The sequence below is a fragment of the Trachypithecus francoisi genome, unplaced genomic scaffold, assembly GCF_009764315.1.
Source record: "Trachypithecus francoisi isolate TF-2019V2 unplaced genomic scaffold, Tfra_2.0 Lachesis_group14, whole genome shotgun sequence".
NCBI lineage: Eukaryota > Metazoa > Chordata > Mammalia > Primates > Cercopithecidae > Trachypithecus > Trachypithecus francoisi.
Window position 1 is genome coordinate 23,276,793 of NW_022681459.1, and position 24,237 is coordinate 23,301,029.

Sequence of the window (24,237 nt, forward strand, 5' to 3'; positions counted from 1 at the left end):
TTACCGTTCTGGAGGTTGGAAGTCCTAAAATTAAGGTATCAGAGCCGTGTTCCTTCCAGAGTCCCTGAGGGAGGAGCTCCTCTGCTGTCCTGCCAGCTTCTGGAGGCTGTCTGTGTTCCTTGGCACAAGCCCTTCCTCCATCTCCAAATCTCACCTGACCTCGGCTTCTACCATATCTTCGTCTCTGGGTTATGAGAGGGTTATGAGAGGGACCCTTCTGCCTCCCTCTCATAAGACCCTTGTGTCTACACTGGACCCACCTGGATAACCCAGGCTAGTCTCCCCACATCAAGATCTGTAATCACTTCTGCAAAGTCCCTCTTGTCAAGGAAAGCAACATTCACAGTCTCTGCGGATTGGAATGCAGACCTCTTGGGGGAGGGGCATTATTCTGTTGATGGCAATAACCAGAGCCATTTCTTTCTTTTTTTTTTTTTTTTGAGACAGAGTCTCACTCTATTGCCAGGCTGCAGTGCAGTGGTATGATCTCAGCTCACTGCAACCTCCGCCCCCCACCCCCTTCGAGTTCAAGTGATTCTCCTACCTCCGCCTCCCAAGTAACTGAGACTACAGATGGACGCTACTACACTTGGCTTTTTTTTTTTTTTTTGAGACAAGAGTCTTGCTCTGTCGCCCAGGCTGGAGTGCAGTGGCGTGATCTTAGCTTACTGCAAGCTCCGCCTCCTGGGTTCACATCATTCTCCTGCCTCAGAGACCCAAGTAGCTGGGACTACAGGCGCCCGCCACCACGCCCAGCTATTTTTTTTTTTTTTTTTTTTGTATTTTTAGTAAAGACAGGGTTTCACCATGTTAGCCAGGATGATCTCAAACTCATGGCTTCAAGTGATCTGCCTGCCTTGGCCTCCCAAAGTGCTGGGATTACAGGTATGAACCACTGTGTCCAGCCCCTACCATTCTTTTTAAAGCCCAGAAAAAAAAAAAATCACTTTCCCAATCTGCAAAATGGCTACTGTCCTCAATTTCCCCAAACTAATCCCTCTCCATGATGACTCAAATCTGTCACCCTCCAAAGAGATAGCAGATGCCCTCAGGAAGGCCTTAGTTTCCCCAACATACTTGAGTCTAAACCCACACACTCTGCCTTCCCTTCTGTTACAAGAGAAGAGCTGTGCTGCTTCCCCCTCCACGCCCCCACCTGATTCCTGGATCCACCGTGCTTGGTCTTCCCACACATTTTGTTCTTGTAATTCTTTCTGTTCTTCAACTGTTCTCTCTCTGAGATTATTATCATTACATAAAACATGCTTTTAATATCTCTCTCAGCTTTTGAAATTATTTAAAAAGTAGTTAAACTGTATAATGTAAGTTCATTGACCACAATGAATTTAAGTTAGAAATCAATCACAAGATAGCTGGAAAAATCCCCAAGTAGGTTGGAAACTAAAAAATACACTTCTAGCCAGGCGTGGTGGCTCACGCCTGTAATCCCACTACTTTGGGAGGGCGAGGCAGGCAGATCGCTTGAGGTCAGGACTTTGAGACCAGCCTGGCCAACATGGTGAAACCCCGTCTCTACTAAAAATATAAAAATTAGCTGAGCATGGTGAAAGGCACATCCCAGTTACTCAGGAAACTGGAGCACAAGAATTGATTAAACCCAGGAAGTGGAGGCTGCAGTGAGCTGAGATTGCACCACTACACTCCAGCCTCAGTGATAAAGCAAGAATCTGTCTCAAAAAATAAATAAGAATGAAAATCAACTGTATGAAATTGAAAACATATCAATGTGAGATGCCACTAAAGTCATACTAAGAGGGAATTTACACCACTTACTGCCTACATTAGAAAAGAAATCTCAAATCAAAGCAAATCAATGACTTCTGCCTTTACAGTAAGAAACTAGACAAAGAGCAAATAAAATCCAGTAAGGAGAAGAAAGGAAACAAAGAACAGAACAGAAATTAATATAATCAGGAAAAGAGAGAGAGAGAGAATCATTATAACCAAAAGTTTGAGGAAAATCAAAACAATTGATAAACCTCTAGCCAGAGAGATCAGAAAAAAATACGAAAGACACAAACCAATCTCAGAAAAGACAGGTAGCATCATTACCAGTGTTAAAAGGATAAGGGCATATTATGAACAACTTTGTATCGATAGAATCAACACCTTAGATGAAACATAATAAAATTTTGAGCTCTTTCTCAATGACCAGGGCCTGCGCTTAGGCATAGACGGGCAAGTGGAGCCAACATGCCAGCGGCCGGGAGCTGGGTTTGTCGCCAAACTTATGTGACCCCGCAGAGACCCTTCGAGAAATCTCATCTCGACCAAAAGCTGAAGCTGATTGGCGAGTACGGGCTCCAGAACAAATGTGAGGTGTGGAGGGTCAAATTTACCCTGGTCAAGATCCACAAGGCTGCCAGGGAGCCGCTCACACTTGATGAGAAGGACCCACGGCTTCTGTTCGAAGTTACGGCCCTGCTGCAGTGGCTGGTCCGCACTGGGGAGCTGGATGAGGGAAAGATGAAGCTGGATTACATCGTGAGCCTGAAGATCGATGATTTCTTAGACAGATGCCTACAGACCCAGGTCTTCAAGCTGGGCTTGGGTAAGTCCCTCCGCCACGCTTGTGTGCTCATCCGCCAGGTCATATCCGTGTCCATGAGCAGGTGGTGAACATCCCGTTCTTCACTGTCTGCCTGGATTCCCAGAAGCAATCGACTTCTCCCTCCGCCTCCCTATGGGGGTGGCCACCCCAGCCACGTGAAGAGGAAGAATGCCAAGAAGGGCCAGGGTGGGGCTGGAGCCAGAGATGATGAGGAGGAGGATTAAGCCTGCTTGTCCCCTCCTGGGCTGGTGGATTGTCTAGTTTTCCTGCCAAGTGATAAAACAGGATCAATGCTTTGTTTAACAAACTAAAATAGTAAAAAACAGAAATTAAGGTCACTCAGGAAGAACTGGGCCAGGCACGGTGACACAAGCCTGTAATATCAGCACTTTGAGAGGCCGAGGAGAGTCGATGTAGCAGGAGTTCAACCAGCCTGAGCAACACAGTGAGACCCCATCTCAAAAATAAACATAAAAATAAAAATAATTTTAAAATTAGCCAGGCATGACTGTGGCACACCTGTAGTCCCAGCTACTGGGGAGGCTAGAGGGGAGGATCACCTGAGCTCAGGAAATTAAGGCTACAGTGAGCCATGACTGCAGCACTATACTCCAGCCTGGGTGACCAAGAAGACCCTGTTTCAAAAAAAAAAAGAAATAGAAAACCTAAACCTAAATAGCCTCATATCCTTAAAACAAGGTTCCAAATAATGTTTTCTTTTTTTTTGAGAACGAGCCTCACGTCTCACTCTGTTGCACAGGTTGGAGTGCAGTGGCATGATCTCAGCTCACTGCAACCTCCGCTTCCCAGGTTCAAGCAGTTCTCCTGCCTCAGCCTCCTAAATAGATGGGATTACAGGTACATGCCACCACACCCAGCTAATTTTTGTATTTTTAGTAGAGATGGGGTTTCACCATGTTGGTCAGGCTGGTCTTGAACTCCTGATCTCGTGATCCACCCGCCTCAGCTTCCCAAAGTGCTGGGATTACAGGTGTGAGCCACCGCGTCCAGACCAAATGATCTTTAAGAGAAAAAAGGAAATACTGGGAGAAGCACAGTAGGAGATCACAGCAGGGGCCCACCTCCGGAACCTCAAGTAAGGACTTGAGAGAGAAGGTGGAGTCAGAGTAACAGAGACACAGGCGGGTTAGCCAGCTCTGCATGGAAAAGACTGAGTCGTGATGATGTCACAGTTCTCCCCAAATCTCAAAGTCACTGATCAAACAACTCAGTTTACACTGAAGACGATGGATGGGGCTCTAATTTTGTGCCCACCACTTGACACACCTTTGGGAATTTGGTTTCAGTTTAACTTCCGTTGCCGGTACACAGATCTCACTGTGAGACTATATGATCAATCCAGATCTCTATGGATCTATATCCTCCTTGGGCAAACCTAAATGCAGACACTTTTAGCACCCATAGGAGTTAAGTCAGGATTAAATAAGGACATTCCCTCCCACTTGGGGGCACATTCACTGGGAATCCCAGAGCGATGTCGCCTGTCCACACCTGCTAAGTGTGTTCACAGGGCATCTAGTTCCCTCTCCTGAGTTCCTTTTAAGCAAGCAAGGGGATCTATGTCCACAGACGCAGTTACTGTGTCTAAGTAAAGTTACTGCATCTTAGGAAAAGGCAAACATTCGCATTTTGCAGTGCATGATGGGCGCACACCCAAGAAAATTACTCAGCACTTGTTTTTCTCACTTTGGGGTTTTCCCAAAATAATTTCTTCAGTCCAGCTGCCATGAATCTGGAGCCCCCGACTGACCCATCAAGGTTCGATTTGGCTTCAGACACCTCGCAGATCACCCCGCGGCTCAGAGCCCGGATCCTGAAGGACGCAGCGTGGGCAGGGGGCGGGCCCGGGAGTTGGAACAGAAGGCACAGACGGCCCCTCCTCGGAGGGGAGGGACCGAGGCCGGGGCCTTGTTCTTTAAGACTCGCAGCGCTGGATCCCAGAACTTAGTCTGCGCGGCGGCATTGACACTAGCTGGGCTCCTCGGGGCGCGCCCCAGGTGGTCCGAAGCCTGGTCCGCCCTCCACGCAGGTGTCCCGCGCGCCCCGGTCAGTCATGTCGTCCTGCAGCCGCGTGGCGCTGGTGACCGGGGCCAACAGGGGCATCGGCTTGGCCATCGCGCGCGAATTGTGCCGGCTGTTCTCGGGGGATGTGGTGCTCACCGCGCGGGACGTGGCGCGGGGTCAGGCGGCCGTGCAGCAGCTGCAGGCGGAGGGACTGAGCCCGCGTTTCCACCAACTGGACATCGACGACCTGCAGAGCATCCGCGCCCTGCGCGACTTCCTGCGCAAGGAGTACGGTGGGCTCAATGTGCTGGTCAACAACGCGGCAGTCGCCTTCAAGAGTAGGTGCAGGGCTTGGGTTGGGGCCCCCTGGAGCGCTCCGAGGGTGCGGGGCGGCCAGCTGCAGGCTCCCCACCCATCCACTTGAGTGACCGAGGAGGGTGGTGCCGGCCCCTAGGGATGCGCTCAGCCTACGCCTCCCGCGAGGAGGTTTTCGCTTTCCGTGATTCGCTGAGCCCCAGGCGGGCCCAGGCGACAGACACAGCGCGCCCCGCCCGCCGGCCTGTGTGGGCCTGTGCGCGGCACGGGGCCCTCCCCGAACTGTCAGCCGCTGCTGTGTGCAGGAAAACTGGCCTCCTGGGAGGCGGCAACGCCCTGCTAGAGTTCATCAGCTTTCCTTCCAACGCAAGAAACATTTTCTCTGCAAAGAAAGGGTCTCCGCTCGCTTTGGGCTTTCGCTTTCCTTGAAAGGGCGCATTCACAGATGCCCGGAGGCATTTGCTCGGGAAAGGAAATGAATCGCTAGAACAGGATTAGCGCGCACTTGCACTTGGTGGACTCCACAACTTGTGTACTGCAGAGTTTTGATAGGCTCTGACCAAAAGGAAGCGAGCCTTCTCGTTCCCTCCCCCAGGGAGCTCATGTTTGTTATAAAACGTGTGTGCGGTCTTAAAAGCATCTTCCTTAAGGAGAGGGGCGGGGATCAGGAGATTACTTATTCTAACTACTACTCAAGAAAATTACAAGACGGGCACAGTGGCTCATGCTTGTAATCCGAGCACTTTGGGAGGCCGAGGCAAGAGAAACGCTTGAACCTTGGAGACAGTGAGCCGAGATCGCGCCACTTCACTCCAGGATGGGCGACAGAGCGAGACTCCGTCTGGAAAAAAAAAAAAAAAAAGTTACTACGGAGAAATAAACAGGCCGGCTTCACCTCCAACCTAGTGGTGGGGGGGGGAAGCCTAAGAGGGAGTGAAATGAAGGATGGGGAGCAGAGGTCTCCACTCATCCCTTTGGCCCTAAGCACTCCGCATTGTTGTACATGGGGACCTGAGACTTTCTTTGACCCGCACCAGCAACTCGGCTAGCCTGCTTTCTGGGAGCTGGGGTGCAGGAGTGGGGATTAACGCTCCCTAAAGCAGCCCTCAGCCATGGGCTGAGAAATTGGCGGATAAATACCCGGCTTCCTGGACGACAGGCGGAGAGACTTCCCCTTGCCTTTCAAAGTATAGGGAATGGACCAGCAGCAGCTGCAAACCTGGGCACTCATGGCAAGGCAGAATCTCCCGCCTTGCGCCACACCTGCTGAATTAAAATCTGCATTTCCGCTGGACCCGGTGGCTCACGCCTGTAATCCCAGCACTTTGGGAGGCTGAGGCAGGCAGATAACCTGAGGTCAGGAGTTCAAGACCAGCCTGGGAAACATGGTGAAACGCCGTCTCTACTAAAAATACAAAAATTAGCTGGGCATGGTGGCTCACTCCTGTAATCTCAGCTACTCGGGAGGCTCAGGCACAAGAATCACTTGAACCCAGGAGGCAGAGGTTGCACTGAGAGGAGATCACACCCCTGCACTCCAGCCTGGGCAACAGAGCGAGACTCTGTCTCAAAAAAAAAAAAAATCTGCATTTCAGCAGAATCCCCAGCTCCCTCCTATGCACCTTTGAGAAATGGCAGTCAAAGCCAAGTGTTCTCAAGGTGTGGCTAGAGACCAATAGCTATCACATCATCTGGGAACTTAGCAATGCAAACTCAGGCCAGGTACGAAGGCTCAACGCCTGTAATCCCAGCACTTTGGAAAGCCGAGGCGGGTGGATCACTTGAGGTCAGGAGTTGGGGACCAGCCTGGCCAACATGGCGAAACCCCATCTCTGCAAAAAATTAAAAAATTAGCCAGGCGTGGTGGCACATGCCTGTAATCCTAGCTACTCCAGAGGCTGAGGCAGGAGAATTGCTTGAACTCCGGAGGTGGAGGTTGCAGTGAGCCGAGATTGTGCCACTGCACTCCAGCCTGGGTGACAGAGTAAGATTCCATCTCAAAAAAAAAAAAAAAAAAGAAAGAAAAAGAAAAAAGAAAGAAAAGAAATGTAAATTCTGGAGTCCTACTCCAGCCCTTTGCAATCAGAAACTCTGATGGTGAGGCCCAGAAAGCTGGGTTTTAACAGGCTCTACAAGTGATTCAGATGCACACTAAAGTTTGAGAATCACTGACCTCGTTTTTAAAAATTGTTTTAAAATTAACTTTTTTTCCCTTTAGTTGTTAGGAGTTAGGATCCACGTTGTCATGTGAGTTTCAGGGGGAAAAATATGACTTTCTTTTTGTTTCTTTCTCTTTCTGAAAGGTGATGATCCAATGCCCTTTGACATTAAAGCTGAGATGACACTGAAGACAAATTTTTTTGCCACTAGAAACATGTGCAACGAGTTACTGCCGATAATGAAACCTCATGGTAAGCCCAGTGTGTGGACAGTCAGGTTGCTTCCCTCAGTAAGAAGTGGGCCACAGGCTCCTCAGAGCAGGGCTGCCCTGCAGAAATCACTCAGGGGTGCTATTTCTCTGAAGGGGGAAAAATAGAAAATGGCTTCATTTTCCCAGTGTTTGGCTTCTCACTCCAACGTTTTAGGTTTTGTTTTTTGCAGGGGTGTGGGTGGTGGGAAGAAATTTTGCTCTTGTGCAGGCTATAGTGCAATGGTGTGATCTTGGCTCACTGCAACCTCCACCTCCTGGGTTCAAGCAATCCTCCTGCCTCAGCCTCCCAAGTAGCTGGGATTACAGGCACCCACCACCACCACCACACCCGGCTAATTTTTTATATTTTTAGTAGAGATGCAGTTTCACCATGTTGGCCAGGCTGGTCTCAAACTCCTGACCTTCAGGTGATCCACCCACCTTGGCCTCCCAAAGTGGTGGAATTACAGGCATGAGCCACTACGCCCAGCCTTAGCTTTAAGTTTCAAAGGTAAGTGTGACATATCACAATGCTTTGGGATCCATGTCATGAACTCAATCCCAGAATGATAGAATGTTGCGAGTTCCCAAAGGCCTCTTGCCTCTGGTCAATCTCCTGAGTCCTCCAGCCCTCCAAGGTGATGGGCCCACATCTAGCTCATCTCTGGACCTTGGTATCTGTTCTAGCATTACGACTTTTCCTATATTCCTTTCTTCTTGTACCAAACTTTCTCAAGTTGATTCAGAAAATCCAAAAGAAGTTTTCATTCTTTTTTTTTTTTTTTGGAGACAGAGTCTCGCTCTGTCATCCAGGCTAGAGTACAGTGGCGCGATCTTGGCTCACTGCAGTCTCCACCTCCCAAGCTCAAGGGATTCTCCTGTCTCAGCCTCCCAAGTAGCTGGGATTACAGGTGTGCACCACCATGCCCAGCTCATTTTGTATTTTTAGTAGAAATGGGATTTCACCGTGTGACGAGGCTAGTCTCAAACTCCTAACCTCAAGTGATCCACACGCCTCTGCCTCCCAAAATGCTGGGATTACAGGTGTGAGCCACCGTGCCTGGACTAGAAATTTTCTTTATTAGGAAATGTCTTGCCTATACCTGCAGGTATTTAATAAATGTTACTATTATACTTTTCCTACATATATTGGAGTGCCTGCCATATTCCAGGCATTATGCTGGGTTCTGGGTGTGCAATGGTGAGCATTATAGACAGGGACCATCTCATTTGTGGAGCTGAAAGTCTAGCGGGGGAGACAACCATTAGCAAAGAATCTGAAGTGTGAAATGACAGCTGTGCTGGGGGACAGAGAAGCTTGCTTCCTTGAGGATTTTCTTCCCCAAGAAGTTAACTGTGGATTCTTAGAACTGTGGTTCTTATTAAAATTGTGCTTTTTTTTGGTTTTTTTTGACAGACTCTTGCTCTGTTGCCCAGGCTGGAGTGCAGTGGCAGGATTTCAGCTCACTGCAACCTCCACCTTCTGGGTTCAAGGGATTCTCCTGCCTTAGCCTCCTGAGTAGCTGGGACTACAGGCATGTGCCACTACGCCCAGCTAATTTTTATATTTTTAGTAGACACAGGGTTTTGCCATGTTGGCCAGGCTGGTCTTGAACTCCTGACCTAAAGTGATCCACCTGCCTCAGCCTCCCAAAGTGCTGGGATTACAGGCGTGTGCTACTGCACCTGGCCAGAAGTGTGCTTTTCTTAATTTAACGTTTTGAATAATGATTATTGGCCGAGTGTGGTGGCTCATGCCTGTAATCTCAGCACTTTGGGAGGCTGAGGCAGGAAGATCACTTGAGCCCAGGAGTTTAAGACCAGGCTGGAAAACACGGCAAGATCCTCGTCACTTTTAAAAAAAACAACCAAACAAAATTATCTCTAGATGCAAAAACTTGTTTTTTTTCTCTTGAGACAGAGTCTCCCTCTGTTGCCCAGGCTGGAGTGCAGTGGAACAATCTCGGCTCACTGCACCCTCTGCCTCTCAGGTGCAAGCAATTCTCCTGCCCCAGCCTCCTAAGTAGCTGGGGTTACAGGTGAGCACCACCACACCCAGCTAATTTTTTTGTATTTTTAGTAGAGATGGGGTTTCACCATGTTGGCCACGTTGATCTCGAATTCCTGACCTCAGGCTATCCACCTTCCTTGGCCTCCCAAAATGCTGGGATTACAAGCTTGAGCCACCACACCCAGCCGTAAAAAAATTCTTAACCTAAGAAGGTAAATGGTGAGAGTTGCATTTGTATCCTATCAGTTTCTTAGTGGGATGAGATCGTAGAAAGCCTGCAGGGGGAACTGCAGGTGCTTTGAAAGGGGATGGAGTTTCTAAATGCAAATCTAAGCCAATATAAATACACATTTTAAAAACTCTCCTTTTTACACAAAAGGTAACATTTCATACAATGTTCGCCACTTGGCTTTCTTTACTCCCTGTGTCTGGGGCTCTCTCCAGATTTGGTCAGGAAGCTTTTATCTTTTTTGTGGCTGCATAGGGACGCAGCCATTGTAGGGACGTCTTTTACTCAGGGTTGGGAAGTTTTCTCCCGATAAATTTTTGGATGGGAACTTGAGAGCTGCAAGCTATTAAAGACACCTTTAAAACTCCATCCCCTCTCAGAGCACCTGCAGTTCTCCCTGCAGGCTTTCTACAATGCCATCCCACTAAGAAACTGAGCAAGTACAAGAGTATAAGTGCAATTCTCACCATTCACCTTTTTAGGTTAAGAAGTTTTTGCAGCCAGGTGCGGTGGCTCACACCTGTAATCCCAGCACTTTGGGAGGCCAAGGCAGGTGGATCACGAGATCAGGAGATCAAGTCCATCCTGGCCAACATGGTGAAACCCCATCTCTAATAAAAATACAAAACAAAATTAGCCAGGCGTGATGGTGGGCTCCTGTAGTCCTAGCTACTCGGGAGGCTGAGGCAGGAGAATGGCGTGAACCCGGGAGGCACAGCTTGCAGTGAGCCGAGACCGTGGCACTGCACTCCAGCCTGGGCAACGGCACCACACTCCATCAAAAAAAGGAGGGAGGGAGGGAAGGAAGGAAGGAAGGAAAAATATCATAAGAATGCACTTAATCCTGAGTAACATAGGGAGACCCCATCTCTACACAAAAAATGAAAATTAAAAGTTAGCTGGGCATAGCGGCATGCTGCAGGTTCTTGAGAGACTGAGGTGGGAGGATCGCTTGGGCCCTGGAGGTTAAGGCTGCAGTGAGCTACGATTGTGCCATGGTACTCTAGCCTGGGTGACAAAGCAAGACCTTCTCTCAAACAAACAAACAAACAAATGCATTTAACGCATCTGACCTACCAAACACCATAGATCAGCCTCGCGTAGCTTTAAGGTGCTTTGAACGCTTACGTTAGCCTATAGTCCAGCAAAGTCATCTAACACAAAGCCTATTTTATCATAAAGTGTTGAGTATCTTCTGTAATTTATTGAACCTGTACTGAAAGTGAAATGCAGAATGGTTGTATGGGGGCTCCAAATACAGATTCTGCAGAATGCATATCGCTTTCCTCACCCATCAGTGAAATCAGTAAGTCCTAAGTGGAACCATCAGAAGGGAGGGACCATCTGTATTTGACTTGCTTAATTGTTCAAGGTTCTGAGTAAATAGGCCAAGCAACTACTTAGCCACTAGAGGGAGCAACTTGCCTACTGTTTCTAGAGTAAAGCGGCAGGTGTTTCGGGACTGGTGGCGCCACCTGGACCTCAGTGGAGGGTGTTGTGGGTGCAGCCCTTCCCAGGACGGGTGACCCCCCGGCTGAGGAAGCTGACTGTCAGCCCTGGCCTCTCTCCCAGAGGTGTGCCCTCAGATCAAAGAGGACACTTCCTCCTCTTCAGAGGATTTGTTTCCTCCAAGGCACAGCTTCTATGATCTGTGTTTTCTTTCTTCCTTTCCCTTTTACATTTAATTCCTTGTAGCCACCAAGTTTTTGAGAACAAAGCTGTTTAGAAAGCAGTGAAGAACACAACATCGCTGATGTAGTATATTCCTGGCCAAAATATTGATGTGACTCTCATCATGAGAAAATCAGACGAATTCACTTTGAGAGAAATACAGTCTTCAAAAAAAAAAAAAGGTCATTGCAAACTACTCTACATTAAAATATATGAAAGAGATGAGACAATTAAATGCAATCCATGGGCTAGGCGTGGTGACTCACGCCTGTAATCCCAGCACTTTGGGAGGCCGAGGTGGGCAGATCACGAGGTCAAGAGATTGAGACTATCCTCGTTAACATGGTGAAACTCCATCTCTACTAAAAATACAAAAAATTAGCCGGGCATCATGGCGGGCGCCTGTAGTCGCAGCTACTTGGGAAGCTGAGGCAGGAGAATGGCGTGAACCTGGGAGGTGGAGCTTGCAGTGAGCGGAGATTGCACCACTGCACTCCAGCCTGGGCAACAGAGCGAGACTCTGTCTCAAAAAAAAAAAAAAAATGCAATCCATGATCCTACTTTGGACCATGGATTGAAACAAAAACTATAAAAGAACGTTACTGGAACAATTTGGACACATTTGAATATGGGCTATATTTTAGATAATAGTGTCGTATAACGATAAATGCCTGGCATGTGGTCACAACTGTAGTAATGTAGGGGAATGCCCTTGTTACCATATATAATACTAAAGTGTTTAAGATGAAGGTTTATGATATCAGCAACTTGGAGAGAAAAAGGGACAGAGAGGGAAAAGCAAACATAGCAAAATAATTAGTGAACTTAGGTGAAGGGTATAGGGTGTTTATCGAACTATTCTTGCAACTTCTCTGTAACAGGAAAGAAATATATACATTCACTTCATCTTTGAAAGTGAGAGAGAGAAGGAAGGAAAGAAATACTGAATAGTACTAGGTATCTGGGGGGATGAGTGAGGTGGTAGTTTCCAAGGACAGAGTGAGGGTCTCTCTTGTGGAATTGGGGTCCACAAGAATGTGCAGCTCCCCTGCAATGGGAACCTGTGGGGAATGCCAATCAGAAAATGAAATAAAATCTACAGATCTGGCCAGTGTGGTGGCACACGCCTGCAACCCTAGCACTTTGGGAGGCTGAGGAAGGCAGATCACCTGAGGTCAGAAGTTTGAGACCAGCCTGGCCAACATGGTGAAACTCCATCTCTACTAAAAATACAAAAAATTAGCTGGGCATGGTGGCGCACACCTGTAATCCCAGCTACTTGGGAGGCTGAGGCAGGAGAATCGCTTAAACTCGAGAGATGGAGGTTGCAGTGAGCCGAGATTGTGCCACTGCACTTCAGCCTGAATGACAAAGCAAAACTCCATTTCAAAAAAAAAAAAAAAACCCTAGAGATCCTGGACACAGAGAATATGCATTCGGAATAATATGTAAGAAAAGAACTCCCTAAAGTTAGTGGGGTTTGATGCTGATGAAACGTGTAAATTAACATATTTACTGGTTTTTGGATTTCCATCAGTACTTCCAATTGTTGTAAAATGTTTGGCCTGCATATTTGTTTCTGTGGGCACGATTGTCTCTTTAGTAGCTGTGAATTATGATCAACATGAATATTCACAATCTAATGAATATTATCAAATAGGGACTAAAAAGTAATGAAATCAGGCCGGATGCCGTGGCTCACACCTGTAATCCTAGCACTTTGGAAGGCAGAGGCAGGCAGATCTCCTGAGCTCAGGAGTTTGAGACCAGCCCAGCCAACATGGAGAAACTGTTTCCACGAAAAATACAAAAATTAGTCAGGCGTGGTGGTGTGTGTCTGTGGTCCCAGCTACTTGTGGGGCTGAGGCAGAAGGATCACTTGAGCATGGGAGGTGGAGGCTACAGGGAGCTGAGATCTTGCCACTGCACTCCAGCTTGGGTGGCAGAGTGAGATTCTGTCTCAAAAAAAAAAAGTAATGACATAAAAACTAGGATGGAAAAACAGCCCATTCCACATGTGAAGTGTCCATAATGAAGGACAGAGTCATCCCCAGGGATTCCTTACTGCTGCTGGTTGTGGCACTAAGGAATTGGGGTGGCTGCCCACGGTCCTAGGAAATTGGGTGTGCCTAGGAAATTGAGAGCGTTAGTCCTTAGGGTGAGAGCACTGTCCCTCAGAAAGCAGGTTTATAAGTACTTGGAGTGTGTATGCTGGGGAGGAGTGGTTTTCTAAAACTACCGGGGGCTGGGCACACGGTGGCTCACACCTGTAATCCCAGCACTTTGGGAGGCCAAGGCGGGCGGATCACTTGAGGTCAGGAGTTCAAGCCCATTATGGCCAACAGGTGAAACCTCATCTCTACTAAAAAAACAAAGATTAGCCAGGTGTGGTGGTGCACACCTGTCGTCCCAGCTACTTGGGAGGCTGGTACAGGAGAATCACTTGATCCTGGGAGGCGGAGGTTGCAGTGAGCCGAGATTGTGCCACTGCACTCCAGCCTAGGTGACAGAACGAGACCCTGTCTCACAAAACAAAATAAAAAAATTTTAGGCTGGGTGCAGTGGCTCACACCTATAATCCTAGCACTTTGGGAGGTCGAGGCGAGCAGATCACTTCAGGTCAGGAGTTCAATACCAGCCTGGCCAACATGGCAAAACCCCATCTCTACTAAAATTACAAAAATTAGCTGGGCGTGGTGGCAGGCACCTGTAATCCCAGCTACTTGGGAGGCTGATGCAGGAGAATTGCTTGAACCCGGGAGTCAGAGGTTGCAGTGATCTAAGATTGCACCACTGCACTCCAGCATGGGTGATAGAGCAAGACTGTGTCTTAAAAATAAATAAATAATCGGCCGGGCGCGGTGGCTCAAGCCTGTAATCCCAGCACTTTGGGAGGCCAAGACGGGCGGATCACGAGGTCATGAGATCGAGACCATCCTGGCTAACACGGTGAAACCCCGTCTCTACTAAAAAATACAAAAAACTAGCTGGGCGAGGTGGCGGGCGCCTGTAGTCCCAGCTACTCGGGAGGCTGAGGCAGGAGAATGGCATAAACCTGGGAGACGGAGCTTGCAGTGAGCTGAGAACCGGCCACTGCACTCCAGTCTGGGCGACAGAGTGAGACTCCGTCTCAAAAAAAAAAAATTAAATAAATAAATAAATAAATAAATTTAAATAAAAGTAAAAATAAAACTGCCTGGGGAAATCTACAAATTTACTACTGATAGAGCAAGACTGTGTCTTAAAAATAAATAAATAAATAAATAATAAATTTAAGTAAGAGTAAAAATAAAACTGCCTGGGGAATCTACAAATTTACTACCTCACCCATCTCTCAGAGAATCCCTGAGAAAGGGAGCCCCTCTCACCGATGGAGGTGTGTTCTTCCCCTTGGGAGCATAGGGCCAAAAAAATATCAAAACCCATGGGTGCATAGATTTTATGCCTTCTATAGTCACATTTTAAATTTTTTAAAAAATTCGATTGTTACTTTTTGAGAAAGGGTCTCATTCATGTCACCCAAGCTGGAGTGTAGTGGAGTGTAGTGGTGTGATCATGGCTCACTGCAATCTCTACTTCCTGGATTCAGGTGATCCTCTTACCTCAGCTTCCTAAGTAGCTGAGACCACAGGCACACGCTACCACACCCAGCTAATTTTTGTATTTTTAGTAGAGATAGAGTTTTGCCATGTTGCTCAGGCTGGTCTTGAGCTCCTGGGTTCCAGTGATCCACCCCTCTTGGCCTCCCAAAGTGCCGGGATTACTGGCATGAGCCACAGCGTTCAGCCACTTTTTTGTTTTTAATCAGCAATTAAACCTGCACAATGGCCAGGCACGGTGGCTCACACCTATAATCTCAGCACTTTGGGAGGCTGAGGCAGGCAGATCACTTGAGATCAGGAGTTCAAGACCAGCCTGGCCAACATGATGAGACCCTGTCTCTACTAAAAATACAAAAATTAGCCAGGTGTGGTGGTGTGCACTTGTAATCCCAGCTACTCAGGAGACTGAGACAGGAGAATTGCTTGAACCTGGGAGGCGGAGTTTCTAGTGGGCCAAGATGGCACCACTGCACTGCAGCCTGGGCAACAGGGCGAGACTCTGTCTTGAAAACAAAACAAAATAAAAAACAAAAGAGGCCAGGTGCAGTGGCTCATGCCTGCAATTCCAGCACTTTGGGAGGCCAAGGCGGGTGGATCACGAGGTCAGGAGATCGAGACCATCCTGGCTAACACAGTGAAACCCGTCTCTGCTAAATATACAAAAAAATTAGCTGGGCGTGGTGGCGGGCGCGTGTAGTCCCAGCTACCCAGGAGGCTAAGGCAGGAGAATGGGGTGAACCCGGGAGGCGGAGCTTGCAGTGAGCCTAGATTACACCACTGCATTCCAGCCTGGGCGACAGAGCGAGACTCTGTCTCAAAAAAAAAAAACAAAAAAAACCCTGCACAATGACTCAATTATATGTTTGGTATATTCAACCAATGGTTGTATCTCTGTGATATGCTTTCATATTTTTATCACTCTGTTTCAGGGAGAGTGGTGAATATCAGTAGTTTACAGTGTTTAAGGGCTTTTGAAAACTGCAGTGAAGATCTGCAGGAAAAGTTCCGCAGTGAGACACTCACAGAGGGAGACCTGGTGGATCTCATGAAAAAGTTTGTGGAGGACACAAAAAATGAGGTGCATGAGAGGGAAGGCTGGCCCAACTCACCTTATGGAGTGTCCAAGTTGGGGGTCACAGTCTTATCTAGGATTCTGGCCAGGCGTCTGGATGAGAAGAGGAAAGCCGACAGGATTCTGGTGAATGCATGCTGCCCAGGACCAGTGCAGACAGACATGGATGGGAAATACAGCATCAGGACTGTGGAGGAGGGGGCTGACACCCCTGTCTACTTGGCCCTCCTGCCTCCAGATGCCACTGAGCCACAAGGCCAGCTGGTCCATGACAAAGTTGTGCAAAACTGGTAAACATCTGCTTCGGAGCTTGATGCTTAATAAAGGTTGGTGGAATGAATGAATGAAATGATGTTGTGGCTTGATTTTCTTTCTGTTCTTTTTCTTTTTTTTTTTAAAGATGGAATCTCACTCTTGTTGCCCAGTCTAGAGTGCAGTGGCGCGATCTCAGCTCACTGCAACCTCTGCCTCCCGGGTTCAAGCTGTTCTCTTGCTTCAGCCTTCTGAGTAGCTGGGATTACCAAGAGTCCGCCATCACGGTTGGCTAATTTTTGTAATTTTCATAGAGACGGGATTTCACCATGTTGGCCAGGCTGGTCTCGAACTCCTGACCTTGGTTTATCTGCCTGCCCTGGTCTCCCAAAGTGCTGGGATTAAAGGCATGAGCCACGGCACCCGGCCTTTTTTATTTTTTCTTCTTCTTTGTTTTTGTTTGTTTTTGTTTTTGTTTTTGAGATGGAGTTTCACTCTTGTTGCCCAGGCTGGAGTGCAATGACATGATCTCGGCTCACCGCAACCTCCACCTCCCAGGTTCAAGTGATTCTCCTGCCTCAGCCTCCTAAGCAGCTGGGATTACAGGCATGTGCCACCACACCTGGCAAATTTTGTATTTTTAGTAGAGACAGGGTTTCTCCATGTTGGTCAGGCTGGTCTCGAACTCCTAACCTCAGGTGATCTGCCTGCCTCGGCCTCTCAAAGTGCTGAGATTATAGGCATGAGCCATCACACCCAGCCTCTTTCTGTTCTTGAAAAGGAATGTTCATAAGAATCTCCCTGGGAGAAAGGTGTCTAGTTCTAGAATCTGGAGCTGAACAACATTGCTATGCCCAACTCTTTAGCCTGAGTGGGAGAAGAACATAGTCTCAAATTTTGGTGGGCATCAGAACCACCTGAAGGGCTGATTAAAACAGATTGCTGGTTCCCCTCACCACACCAGTTCACTTCACTTCTAACAAGTTCTCAGGTGGTGCAGACACTGCTGGTCCCGGGACTGCACTTAGAACCACTGGCGTAGCAAGCGGTTTTAGAACTATGGAGCCATTTTCCAGCTGTTCCTTGCTGTTTCTAGTTTTTTGATTCTGTAAGGGTGATGCTTTGTCCTCTATTTCCTTAGCTCTGCAAGCTTTCTTTGCATCTCATTCTGTTTTATTTGAGTATATTTTTATTGGTTCTTATACTTTTTGTTTGTTTGAGACAGCGTCTCAGTCTGTCGCCCATGCTGGAGTGCAGTGGCACAAGCTCACTGCAACCTCCACCTCTGGGTTCAAGCAATTCTTCTACCTCAGCCTCCCAAGTAGCTGGGACTACAGGCACCCGCCACCACACCCGGCTAATTTTTTGTATTTTTAGTAAAGATGGGGTTTCACCATGTTGGCCAGGCTGGTCTCAAACTCCTGGCCTCAAGTGATCTGCCCACCCCAGTCTCCCAAAGTGCTGGGATTACAAGCAAGAGCCACCACACCTGGCTGGTTCTTATACTTATGAAGTAGTAGAGCTTGAGGGACTCAGAAGGAATATCTTCTTTAATTGGGACATGATTTCTTCTAGATTTTTCAGCTGGGTTTTGCATTCTGCATTCCTTCCCAGAATGTTTGCAAGGTTGCCCAGCCACCGCAACTTTGTCTCTTTACTTCTTTACCGAAACACATGCAGATGTCTTCTTCTTAACCTGTGTACACTCCCTGTGAACTACAGCCCAGAGTGATTCTTCAGTGGCTCCCTAAGCCTTTTTTTTTTTTTTTTTGAGACAGGGTCTTGCTTTGTTGCCCAGGCTGGAGTGCAGTGGCATGATCATGGGTACTGCAGCCTCAACCTCCAGGGCAAGAGACTTCCATGACTAAACCTTCAAGTGATCCCCCCACCTCAGCCTCCTAAGTAGCTGGGACTACAGGCATGTGCTATCATGCCCAAATAATTTTTTAATTTTTGGTAGAGACAGGGTCTCACTATGTTGCCCAGGCTGGTCTTGTACTCCTGAACTAAAGCAATCTTCACTCCTTTGCCTCTCGAAATGCTGGGATTCCAGACATGAGCCACCGCACCCACCCTCTTTTATAATTTTTTTTTTCAGATAGTCTCGCTCTGTCGCCTGGCTGGAGTGCAGTGGTGCCGTCTTGGCTCACTGCAACCTCCACCTCCCATGTTCAAGCAGTTCTCCTGCCTCAGCCTCCTGAGTAGAGTGGCTGGGATTACAGGTGTGCACCATCATGCCTGGCTAATTTTTGTATTTTTAGTAGAGATGGGGTTTTGCCATGTTGGCCAGGCTGGTCTTGAACTCATGACCTCAGGTGATCCGCCTGCCTCAGCCTTCCAAAATGCTGTGATTACAGGAGTGAGACAGCACCTCTTTTAAAATCTTTATGACAATAGGTGAGTTCACATTCCCTGCTTTCAAATGGGATTGGTTTTGCAACAGGCCTCCTGGCTTCAGGTTACACCCTGTAGAAAAAAGACTTGGAGACCAAAGAGCCTTCTGAAAAAGAAGAAATGTACTTGCAAAGGTTTGCAAGAGTGTCAAGGCTTTGGCAAGAATGGTTGGTCAAACAACAAAAATTCAGTGGAATTTAAATTCTGGCTGGCCACAGTGACTCAAGTCTGTGATCCCAGAACTTTGGGAGGCTGAGGCAGGAGGATCACCTGAGGTCAGGCGTTTGAAACCAGCCTGGGCAACACAGCAGGCCTCCATGTCTGCAAGCAAAACAAACAAAAATTAGCCAGGCATGTTGGCACACAAACACCTGTAGTCCTAGCTACTTGGTAGGCTAAGGTGGGAGGGTCACTTGAACCCAGGAGTTCAAGGCTGCAGTGAGCTATGTGTTTGGACGAACGGAGGCAAGATGGTGCACTTCCGGGTTCTTCTTCACCAACTTTTCCCGCGCGCGCGAAAATGCAGCCGGCGCCTGGGAAGGTGCAGACCAACTGGGCATGCGCCAGGTGACGTCAATCCGAAGAGACCAAGATTTACCTGGTCGCACCTATGGAACGCCCCCTGACACGCCCGTGCCCCGCCTATTGCCCTCCCACTCCTAGAAAAGCCGCTCCGGAGGGACGCCACGCGCGGCCTTCGTGAGTCCTCCACTCCTGTCGGGATGTCAGGACTGCAGGAACTCCGTCCGAGAGCCCCACCGGGGGACTCTGTCGGCCTTCTTTGCCGGAGGCCGACAGACCTCTTCCCCACACCTTAGGTGACCAAAATAAACTTGCAGTTTTGCTCCTACACTTGCCTACTCGCTGGTTCTTTTGTGCCCGCTCTGGTGGTCTTAGAAAACAAATCACTATGGTCATACTGTTACCCGTGGGTCCTTGCTCCCAGAGCTCCCAAGATGATGGCCTCGTGTTCTCTGACCTGGGGTTCTTGGCCTCACGGATTCCAAGGAATGGAATATTGGGCCATGCGGTGAGTGTTATAGCTCTACTAGAAGCCGTGGGTCATGGAAGAGAACCGTGGAACCCAGTGACTAGTGTTCAGCTCAATTAGGACGAACCCGGCCACTTAGCCCTGCAGGAACAATGGGAAGCCTTTAGCCTAATCAGGAGTGGCAATGGGCGCCTCGCTGGATCAGGAGCACAGCGCACACCCTGCCGGATCCAGAGGGATGGAAGTCAGCGGCGGGTCTGCAATGGCGGCAAACAGCAGTGGTGGACGGCAAACAGCAATGGTGGACGGTGAGCGAAAGCTCAGCTCCAGCCGTAACAAACATGGACCAGAAGAGAGTGCAGGCCAGATGGAGTGGCTCATGCCTGTAATCCCAGCATTTTGGAAGGCCAAGGCAGACAGGTTGCTTGAGCCCAGAAGTTTGAGACCAGCCTGGACAACATAGCGAGACCCCTCTCTACAACAATTTAAAAAAGATTAGGCGGGCGTGGTGGTGCACACCTGTAGTCCCAGCTACTCAGAGGCTGAAGTTGGGAGGATCACTTGAACCTGGGAGGTCAAGGCTGCAGTGAGCCATGATTGTGCCAGTGCACTTCAGCCTGAGTGACAGGACAAGACCCTGTCTCAAAAAAACCGGAAACAACGACAAAAACATCCTTCAGCCTATTTGTATGTCACTGATTAAATCCAACATGCTCTTATAGTATTCTTCCCAGGTCACAGCTCCTAAGACATTTTAATGGCTCCCTTCCTGGCTCTAAAGACATTTTAATGGCTTTCAATCAGCTTCCTGAGTGTCTTTTATACTCTCATCTCCCTCTGCAGCCAAACTCCAGTCCTGCTAATGACGGGCAATAGCCCAGGAACCACAGAGCACTTCAGGCTCTGCCTGACAAACTCACAGACAGGAAGTGTAGGAGAAAATGAACCGGTCCCTTTTATTTCTTCTTCCTCTTTTGTCTCTAACTAATCCTTTTTGGATAAGTGTGTAACCCACTTCCTCTTTTGTCTCTAGCCAGTCCTTTTTGGATAAGCATGTAGCTCACTTGGATGATCCTTAATTGTCAACTGCTGGTCAGAATGACATTTCTCATTCTCATGAGAAGGGCTGCCGTTGGCCCTTATTGGATGGTCTCCCCAGCACCCTCTTCCAATATATGATCTTCTGCCCTCCTCCACCCCCTGCTTCCTTCCCGTTTGCAGTGGCAGCAGCCACAAGGTGACCTTGCTTCTGTTGACTGCTCCAGCTATAGATCTTTCCCCTAAAAAGAACCAGTGGATTGGATCAGAGCTGTTACTGTGTATCCCACCTCATGTGCCTAAGGAGCAGAGGGAGCCAGCCATTGCCAGAGAAGGACGCCAACCATCAAGAGGAGCGTTGAAGCCAGGTGTGGTGGCTCCTGCCTCCAATCGCAGCACTTTGGGAAGTCAAGGCAGGTGGATGGCTTGTGCTCATGAGTTTGAGACCAGCCTGGGTAACATGGTGATACCCTGTCTCTACAACATACATACAAAACTTAGCCAGGCTTGGTGGTACATGCCTGTAGTCCCAGCTACTTGGGGAGTTGGGGCAGGAGGATTGTTTGAGCCTGGGAGGTGGAGGCTACAGTGAGCCGTGTTTGTATCAGTTCACTCCAGCCTGGATGACAAAGTGAGACTCTGTCTTGGGGGGGGAAAAAAAGAATTGGCCCAAAGAGAAACTCCCTTCCCTGCCCTTAGATCATTCCTGAAATCTTTTTTTTTTTTTTTTTTTTGAGACGGAGTCTCGCTGTGTCGCCCAGGCTGGAGTGCGGTGGCCGGACCTCAGCTCATTGCAAGCTCCGCCTCCTGGGTTTACGCCATTCTCCTGCCTCAGCCTCCCGAGTAGCTGGGACTACAGGCGCCCGCCACCATGCCCGGCTAGTTTTTTGTATTTTTTAGTAGAGACGGGGTTTCACTGTGTTAGCCAGGATGGTCTCGATCTCCTGACCTCATGATCCGCCCGTCTCGGCCTCCCAAAGTGCTGGGATTACAGGCTTGAGCCACCGCGCCCGGCCCATTCCTGAAATCTTGAGCTCTCAGAGATGTTCCAAGATACCCTTGTATCCTTAAAATATATTTTCCTTTTTCATAAGCTACATTGAATTGGGTAGTTGTTGCTTGCAATCAAAAGGAACCTAACCAATAGAAGTGCATTAACATGTTTTATAGTATTGTGAAAGGAAAATAAATCTTGGGGCCCCAAAATCACTAAGCTAAAGGGAAGAGTTAAGCTGGGAACTGCTTAGGGCAAACCTGCCTTCCATTCTATTCAAAGTCACCTCTCTGTTCACTGAGACAAATGCATATCTGATTGCTTCATTTTGAGAGGCTCATCAGAAACTCAAAAGAATGCAACCATTTTTCTCTTCCCTACCTATGACCTGGAAGCCCCCTCCATGCTTCCAGCTGTCCCGCCTTTGCCTGGAGTTGTCCCACCTTTCCGGACTGAACCAATGTACATCTTACACATATTGATTGATGTCTCATGTCTCCCTAAAATGTATAAAACCAAGCTGTGCCCCAACCACCTTGGGCACATGTTGTCAGAACCTCCTGAGGCCGTGTCATGGTTGTCCATCCTCAACCTTGGCAAAATAAACTTTCTAAATTAACTGAGGCCTGTCTCAGATGTTGGGGGTCCACTGTATGCTGTAGGAAAAAAACAACTGGGCTTGGAATCAAAAGGAGAAAAAAATCATGAATTGAGAACCTATGGCAAATTAGACCCTATGTTCTGCTTAATGCTTTCCCAACATGGTTTTAGGTAATTCTGACTATAGTCCTTTGCCTTAGTTCATTTTGTGTTACTATAATGGAATATCACAAACTAGGTAATTTATAAAGAAAATAAATTTGCCTGGCACAGTAGCTCATGCCAATAATCCCATAACTTTTGGAAGCCAAAGTGGGAGGATCACTTAAGGCCAGGAGTTCAAGGCCAGCCTGGGCAACATAGAGAGACCCCATCTCTACAAAAAATAAAAATTAACCAGGTGTGATCATGCTCACCTTTAGTACTACCTACTTGAGAAGTTGAGGTAGGAGTATCACTTGTGCCCAGGAGTTTATGGCTGCAGTGAGCTATGATCATGCCACTTCACTCTAGCCTAAGCAACAGAGTGAGACTCTGTCACTTGTCTCAAAAAAAAAAAAAAAAGTGAGTTTATTTCTCACAATTCTGGAGGCTGGGAAGTGCAAAAGCATGGCACTAGCATCTGGCAAGGGCCTGTTGGTGTGTCCCTACCATGGCAGAAGGCAGAAGGGCAAGAGAATGCTCACAAGGTACAAGCTAAACTCATCCTTCTATCAGGAATCCACTCCACTGATAAAGGTATTAATCCATTTATGAGGGCAGAGTCTTCACTCATGATCCTGACGGTTCCACTTTGCAACACTGTTGCCTTGGGGATTATGTTTCTAATACATGACTTTAGGGGACACATTGAAACCACTGCATCCTTTAAGGTAGGAATCAATGTTATTTTTCAAATGAAGAAATAAAGGCTTGGAGAGGTTCATTAACTTGCCCAAGATCTCAGAGCTAAAGCTAGGATCATATCCAGGACTGACTACAAAGTCCTGTGGTCTCTAGTGACTTCACTGATGAGTGAAGGTCCAGCTTCACTGATGAGTCTAGAGAGTAGTAACTCTCTTGGTGTAAAAACTAAGGGAGATGATACATTAAATCTAAGTGTAAATTAGATTATGCTTCAAGTGTAAGTCATATGGTTATTATTAATAGATCCCCAAGTTAGCCTATATGTGAACTTTTCCATAGAGAAATGAAATATGGTTTAAATGCAGCATATTTTAAATGGATTACCTCATACAATGTGTTTTTTGTTTGTTTTATATTGTTTTTGTTGTTTTCTGAGACAGAGTCTTCCTCTGTTGCCCAGGATGGAGTGCAGTGATGCAATCTCGGCTCACTGCAACCTCCAACTCCCGGTTTCAAGTGATTCTCCTGCCTCAGCCTCCCAAGTAGCTGGGAGTACAGGCACGTGCCACCACGCCTGGCTAATACAATGTGTTTTTTTAGACAACAGAGGAAGCCAGTGGTTCTTTCCATATCAGCTTTTCTGTGATACATTTTTCTTTTTTTTTGAAACAGAGTTTCTGCTTGTTACCCAGGCTGGAGTGCAGTGGCACCTTCTCGCCATCTCGGGGCTCACCGCAACCTCCCCCTCCTGGGTTCAAATTATTCTCCTGCCTCAGCCTCCTGAGTAGCTGGGATTACAGGCATGGGCCACCACATCCAGCTAATTTTGTATTTTTAGAAGAGACAGGGTTTCTCCATGTTGGTCAGGCTGGTCTTGAACTCCCGACCTCAGGTCATCCGCCCACCTTGGCCTCCCAAAGTGCTGGGATTACAGGCATGAGACACTGCACCTGGCCAGAATACTCAAATCTCAATGTTATACATTTACTGTCAATCCTGTCAGTATCAGTATGTTGTACACAGTATACAGTAATTGACAGTATACTGCCAATTATAAATTGAGTTTTTTAAATGATTTACAAATGAATTTGTCAAAATTAAATTAACCCCACCCCCCATACACACACCCCGAGTCCTTTACAGATAGGTGGTATATGAATATAAGGTACAAATTATATGTGCATGGTGGCTTTGGCACAAATAGACTGGTTCTTT

General features: G+C 47.8%; 1 protein-coding gene and 1 pseudogene across 1 annotated transcript; both read left to right on the forward strand.

Annotated features, from left to right (window-relative positions):
• The first annotated feature begins 2,181 nt into the window (after positions 1 to 2,181).
• Positions 2,182 to 2,835, forward strand: LOC117095748 (annotated as a pseudogene).
• Positions 2,836 to 4,342: 1,507 nt separating this feature from the next.
• On the forward strand, positions 4,343 to 16,256 carry CBR3 (carbonyl reductase 3). The gene is made up of 3 exons (XM_033232422.1): positions 4,343 to 4,935; positions 7,216 to 7,323; positions 15,765 to 16,256. Exons 1-3 carry the CDS (start codon positions 4,647 to 4,649, stop codon positions 16,199 to 16,201), a joined length of 834 nt encoding a protein of 277 aa, XP_033088313.1. The 5' UTR covers positions 4,343 to 4,646; the 3' UTR covers positions 16,202 to 16,256.
• Positions 16,257 to 24,237: the final 7,981 nt, after the last annotated feature.

Excerpts from the sequence above, each read along its gene's own strand:
- CBR3 (XM_033232422.1), top strand. The coding sequence starts at position 4,647 with ATGTCGTCCTGCAGCCGCGTGGCGCTGGTGACCGGGGCCAACAGGGGC. Across the intron at positions 4,936-7,215 it reads CGCGGCAGTCGCCTTCAAGA|GTGATGATCCAATGCCCTTT; the intron begins GTAGGTGCAGGG and ends TCTTTCTGAAAG. Across the intron at positions 7,324-15,764 it reads GCCGATAATGAAACCTCATG|GGAGAGTGGTGAATATCAGT; the intron begins GTAAGCCCAGTG and ends ACTCTGTTTCAG.